We start from the raw sequence: 6,753 nt of genomic DNA, 5'->3' as shown, positions 1-6,753 counted from the left end.
GTTCTATGTTTTTAAGGTACCGAGACTACAGAGATCCACCTCACGCTTCTGAGCCATACGCTTACACACTACAGTTTTGGCATGTTCTTGCTGCACGCTTAGCTTTTATCATTGTGTTTGAGGTAAGATGTGATGATTTGTCTGATTTGTGCATGATAAGACACCATGGGGGTCATTCTGAGTTGTTCGCTCGTTATTTTTTTTTCGCAACGGAGCGATTAGTCGCTAATGCGCATGCGCAATGTCCGCAGTGCGACTGCGCCAAGTAAATTTGCTATGCAGTTAGGTATTTTACTCACGGCATTACGAGGATTTTTCTTCGTTCTGGTGATCGTAATGTGATTGACAGGAAGTGGGTGTTTCTGGGCGGAAACTGGCTGTTTTATGGGTGTGTGTGAAAAAACGCTACCGTTTCTGGGAAAAACGCGGGAGTGGCTGGAGAAACGGAGGAGTGTCTGGGCGAACGCTGGGTGTGTTTGTGACGTCAAACCAGGAACGAAACTGACTGAACTGATCGCAGATGCCGAGTAAGTCTGGAGCTACTCAGAAACTGCTAAGAAGTGTCTATTCACAATTCTGCTAATCTTTCGTTCGCAATTTTGATAAGCTAAGATTCACTCCCAGTAGGCGGCGGCTTAGCGTGTGCAAAGCTGCTAAAAGCAGCTTGCGAGCGAACAACTCGGAATGACCCCCTATAGGCAGAATATTGCCACTTTACTAAAAGTCTCTGGTGCCCACCACCATGTATGTTGTTTTTTTCTTCATGCCAAACAGTTTCCTGTAGTAACTGGTATTACTAAGAAACAACCCACTCTTTGTTGGTATCACAACACAGGGTGTACCTGGAGTCAGCTGACAGTGACACCTGCACCAAATCAGTGCTTAACAGGCTACTTACCTCACCCCAATACTGTGAACATGGGAAGAATTTTTACACCAGGCAGTTATCTTAACAAAAAATACCACATTTATTCAGCAAAAATAATGCCCTTAAAAGAATAATTTTACAACCACTCTGTAAAATGACAGTATAAAATAAATGAAAAAAGGAGAGTTATGGTAGACTTACCATGGTTAACTCTCTTTCTGCAAGGTACACTGGGTTCCACAGGAAATACATTGGGGTATAGAGTAGATCTTGATCCAGAGGCACCAACAGGCTAAAGCTTTAAGCTGTCCCAGGATGCATTGGGGGCTCATTTGTAACCCCGCCTCCAGGCACTGTGAGCTCAGTTTCGTAAACCAGTCCAATGTAGGAGCAGGTAAGAGAGATGCAGATGTTAGTCACATAGAACCACGTTCTCTCGACAGAAGAAAGGACCAGCGGCTAATGCCATACGAACCCATTGTAGCTAGGTGCGTCAGGGTGGGCGCCCTGTGGAACCCAGTGTATCTCGCAGAAAGAGAGTTAACCATGGTAAGTCTACCATAACTCTTCTTTTCTGCAGCGGGGTACTCTGTGTTCCACAGGAAATACATTGGGGATGTCCTAAAGCAGTTCCTCAAGGGAGGGGATGCCCTGTAGCGGGTATGAGAACCCGGTGTCTAAAGGAAGCATCCTGGGATGTGTAAGTATCAAAGGCATAGAACCTAATTAATGTTTTCAATAAGGACCACGTAGCCGCCTTGCACAATTGTTCTGCAGACGCGCTACGGCGGGCCGCCCAAGAAGGTCCAACAGACCGAGTAGAATGGGCTTTAATAGCAGGAGTAGCTGAAAGTCCAGCCTGCTCATAAGCTTGTGCAATCACCATTCTAATCCATCTGGCCAAGTCGCAGGCCAGCCATGTTTGTGGAAACCAAACAGTACAAAAAGGGTATCTGACCTCCTGATAGAGGCAGTCCTCTCCACCTATACTGTATATGGAGAGCCCTTACCACATCCAAAGACCGCTCTGTGGGGGACAAGTCAGAAGACATAAAGGCCGGAACCACAATCTCTTGGTTAAGGTGAAAAGATGATACCACTTTAGGTAAGTAACCTAGGCGAGTTCTCAGAACTGCCCGATCACGATGGAATATTAGAAAGGGTGGATGACAGGACAAAGTGCCTAAGACCGACACCCTTCTAGCAATGGCCAGCAGAAACAGGACCTGTGAACCATTTAAGGTCCACTGACTCAATAGGTTCATACAGGGGCGGATTGGGATGGAAAACCAGCCCGGGAAATTTCTGGAAGCAGCCCTAATGGAGGCGGGGTCTGTTGAAGGGGTGGGGTATGTTGAAAGGGGTGGGATACTCTTCATAGAGCCTGACACAGCCGTCCTTGCATCTTTTGCTGCAGTTAGGCCTCTACCATTTATGCTAATTCTACTACATAACCCTTCCATGGTGGCATTTGTCTATTCTCACTATATACAGTACTTTACTGTCCTAATCAGTGGTCATTGCTTAGTCTGGCTCAAGTTCAGAACATGGGAACCCTGGTCTATTAGTTTCACTATTCACGTGGACATCTAATGGGAACAGTAACCTGTGGCAAGCAAAGTGGAGCGAGCCGCCCCGCCCGAAGTATGGCAAGCGACGCAAGCCCACGATGGTACATTTATTGTTTTGACCAGTGTAGTTATACTAATCCAAGGGATCCCATATTCTGAACTTGAATCCTTAGTTCTGCTAGATTCCTTATGCTCCTACACTATATTTTTGTTACATTTTGTGGTATGCGGTTAACTCGTCGAGATCCCGACTGTCACAATACCGATGCCGGGATCCCGATGGCGGGGGGCACCATGCTGCCGCCAGTATACCAGTGAAGTAGATCATTTCCCTTCTATGGGTGTCCATAACACCCATAGAGGGAGAATAGAACCTGAGGTGATTGAAGCTTGCCACCGAGCCTGCAAGGGGCTTCGTTTTGCTCGACCCCCTGCCGGCATTCTACCGCTCAGGATGCCGATGTCGGGATACAGATGGTAAATTATACCGAACAGCACTGTCTCATCTGTACTTTTTATCCTCTTTCTTCTTTGTACATTCTGTCATGCCCTACACTTTACTCTTGTTCCACTTCACTTATTATATAGTCTCTCCTTTATTTTATCATAGTAATATTCATTATCTTTACTCTTCGTCCTTTACTTTCTCCAAATTTCTCTTTTTAGTTTCCTTAATTTTTTATCTGCCCACGCTCTCATACTACATACTCATACTATATTATACCGCACACATATCCCTTTCCCTCTATATTACAAAACACGCAAGTACCTGTCCCTCTATACTACAACACACACAAGTCCCTGTCCCTCTGTGTTAGAAAACACACAAATCCTTATCCCTTTATATTACCAAACCCAAGTACATGTCCCTATATATTACAACACACGCAAGTACCTGTCCCTCTATAGTACAACAGTCCATGTCCCTCTACATTACAACTCACGCAAGTCCCTGTCCTTCTATATTACAACACACGCAAGTCCCTGTCCCGCTATATTAGAACACACAAGTCCCTGTCCCTCTATATTACAACATACACATGTCCCTATCCCTCTATATTACAACTCACAAGTGCCTGTCTCTCTATATTACAACATGCAAGTCCCTGTCCCTTTATATTACAACATGCAAGTCCCTGTCCCTTTATATTACAACATCTAAGTCCCTGTCACTCTGTATTACAACACACACAAGTACTTGTCCCTCTATATTACAACACGCAAGTCCCTGTCCCTCTATATTACAACACGCAAGTGCCTGTCTCTCTATATTACAACACGCAAGTCCCTGTTCCTCTATATTGCAACACACAAGTACCTGTCCCTCTATATTACAACACGCAAGTACCTGTCTCTCTATATTACAACACGCAAGTCCCTGTTCCTCTATATTGCAACACACAAGTACCTGTCCCTCTATATTACAACACGCAAGTACCTGTCTCTCTATATTACAACATGCAAATACTTGTCCCTCTATATTACAACACACAAGTCCCTGTCACTTTATATTACAACCGCAAGTAAGTCCCTGTCCCTCTATATTACAACATGCAAGTACCTGTTCCCTTTTCTTGACTCTTTACTCTCTTTGAAGCCTCTTTAGTCTTTATACTTTAGTCTCATTTATTTTGTCTTCCTTTTTCTCCATAATAGCTTACGGACATATTTTCCTTCCTAATCCCTGACATAGAGCCTCTTACTTGCCTTATTCTCTCTCTCTCTCTCTCTCTCTCTATCACATACTTTTCTTTGCCACCTAAATTTATTTTCTTTCACTCCACTTTTATTTTCATTAGTAATCCATATACCTCTCTGTCCTCTCCCTCATCCCTTCTTCTACTACATCTTACTGTACTTTACCTTGCACTGAGCTACTGAACCTCTTTCTGCCCCTGTAGTCGGTTCAGTCACTTCTCTGCAGCAGAGCAGTGCCGAGTGCTAGCCACGCCCCCTACATGACGTCATGCCTAGTCCGGAGCTTGCTGTATGAGGAAGTGCTGCACGGACTGCAGCATCACTGGCAGTTGCTGTGCACTGTGTGCAGGGGCCGTTTCCAAGCTCTGCCTGATCGGAGCTGAGCTCCGATCGCGGCCGGAGGCCAGGTGGAGGGGTGAGTCAGCCTGCTAAGGGGACAATGGGACCGGCCAACCAGGAACTAGCCCGGTGTCCCGGCGTCCCAATCCGCCCCTGGGTTCATAGGGAGGCTGAATCCGTAACACACCCTGAGTGAATGCATGAATGTCAGGTATAGACGCAATTTTTCTCTGAAACCACACTGACAAGGCAGATATGTGAAACTTGAGGGAGGCCAGGCGAAGGCCTAAGTCCAGGCCGTGTTGCAGGAAAGCCAGGATTCTGGATGTTTTGAATCTGTACGCATCATAGTTCTTATCAGCACCCCAGGTGAAGTAAGAATTCCAGACCTTTAATAGATCTGAGCAGACGTCAGCTTACGGGCTTTCAACATAGTTTGAATGACCGCCTCAGAGAATCCTTTGGCTCTCAGAAGTGATGCTTCAAGAGCCACACCATCAAAGCCAGTCTGGCCAAGTCTAGATAGAGACAAGGGCCCTGTATGAGGAGGTCTGTTCATTGAGGAAGTAGATGAGGACGCTCGGTCGATAGACTCTGCAGGTCTGAGAACCAATGCCGTCTGGGCCACACCGGAGCGACTAGAACTAGTATTCCTACTTTGTGCTTGTACTTCTGCAAAACCCTGGGCAGGAGTGACACTGGAGGGAACACGTATGGCAGCCGAAAGTTCCATGGAATGTTTAGTGCTTCCACGAACGCTGCTTGAGGATCCCTGGTCCTTGATCCGAAGACTGGAACTTTGTGATTGTGTTGAGACGCCATCAGGTCTACTTCTTGTAGGCCCCACGAGTCCACTAGGAGTTGAAAGACTTTTGGAGGAAGACTCCACTCTCCGACGTGTACGTCCTGACGACTGAGGAAGTCTGCTTCCCAGTTGAGGACACCCAGAATGAACACTGCCGATACTGCTGGCACATGGCGTTCTGCCCATCAATGATTTTTGACACTTCCATCATTGCCATGCGGCTTCGAGTGCTGCCTTGATGGTTGATGTATGCGTGGTGACGTTGCCTGACCGTACTTGAACAGGCCTCTTCTGTACCAGAGGCAGGGCGAGAGTTAACGCATTGAACACCGCCCGCAGTTCCAGAATGTTTATCGGGAGGAGGGACTCCTCCTTGGTCCAACGACCCTGGAAAGAGTGTTGCTCCAACACCGCTCCCCATCTTCGCATACTGGCATCTGTCGTCAGCAGGACCCAGTCGGGGATCCAAAAGGGACGGCCCCTGCTCAATTGCTGGTCCTGTAGCCACGAGGTCAGCGAATGACGAACCTCTGGAGTCAAGGTAACCATGTGAGATCTGATCCGATGAGGTAGGTCGTCCCACTTGGAAAGGATTAACCTCTGCAGAGGGTGGTAATGAAATGGAGCTCTACCATGTCGAAAGCCGACACCATCAGGCCAAGTACTTGCATCGCCAAGTGTATCGACAATCTGGGGTGACAGAGGAAGCATCTTATCCTGTCCTGAAGCTTCAGGTCTTTTTCCGGAGACAGTGACAGACGTTGATTGTGTGTGTCCAGTAGTGCCCCCAGGTGCACCGTGCTCTGAGCTGACACCAGCAAGGATTTCTTCCAGTTGATGAGCCACCTGTGGGCTTGTAGGAAGCTTACCGTCAGTTGTAGATGACTGAGGAGGACATCGTGGGAGTTTGCAAAGATCAGCAAGTTGTCCAGATACGGCAGGATCCTGACTCCCTGGCGACGGAGATGTGCCGTCATTACAGCCATAACCTTGGTGAAGAACCGAGGAGCCGCAGCCAGTCCAAATGGCAGAGCCTGGAACTCATAGTGTAGGTTGCCAATAGCAAACCGCAGATACTGCTTATGTGACTTGGCAATAGGTATATGCAGGTACGCATCCTGTATATCCAGGGATACCATATAGTCTCCGGGTTCCATGGCCAGCGCAATTGAGCGCAGTGTCTCCATATGGAACTTGGACACTCTCTCAAACTTGTTTAGTGATTTGAAGTTGAGTATAGGCCGGAATGACCCATTGGGTTTCGGGACTAGAAACAGGGTCGAGTAGTAACCACTGCCCCTTTGGAACAAAGGCACCGGCACTACCACTCCTGTGTCCAGGAGGGAACTTACAACCTGCTGCAGAGTTTGTGCCTTTAGTGAATCCAAAGGGATGAACGTGGTGCAAAGCTGGCGAGGGGGATGTCTCTTGAAAGAGACTGCGTACCCGTGAGAGACAACTTCTCGCACCTA

General features: G+C 47.4%; 1 protein-coding gene across 2 annotated transcripts in view; it reads left to right on the top strand.

Annotated features, from left to right (window-relative positions):
• Positions 1 to 6,753, top strand: part of ANO4 (anoctamin 4) — a 416,268-nt gene that overhangs the window by 388,380 nt on the left and 21,135 nt on the right. For both annotated transcript variants that reach the window (XM_063927829.1, XM_063927830.1), the window contains one exon: positions 17 to 122. In XM_063927829.1, the coding sequence (XP_063783899.1) occupies positions 17 to 122 (106 nt within the window). The remainder of the gene's footprint in view (positions 1 to 16; positions 123 to 6,753) is intronic.

Source organism: Pseudophryne corroboree, chromosome 6 (assembly GCF_028390025.1).
Source record: "Pseudophryne corroboree isolate aPseCor3 chromosome 6, aPseCor3.hap2, whole genome shotgun sequence".
Taxonomy (NCBI): domain Eukaryota; kingdom Metazoa; phylum Chordata; class Amphibia; order Anura; family Myobatrachidae; genus Pseudophryne; species Pseudophryne corroboree.
This window is presented reverse-complemented; position numbering and strand designations above follow the sequence as displayed.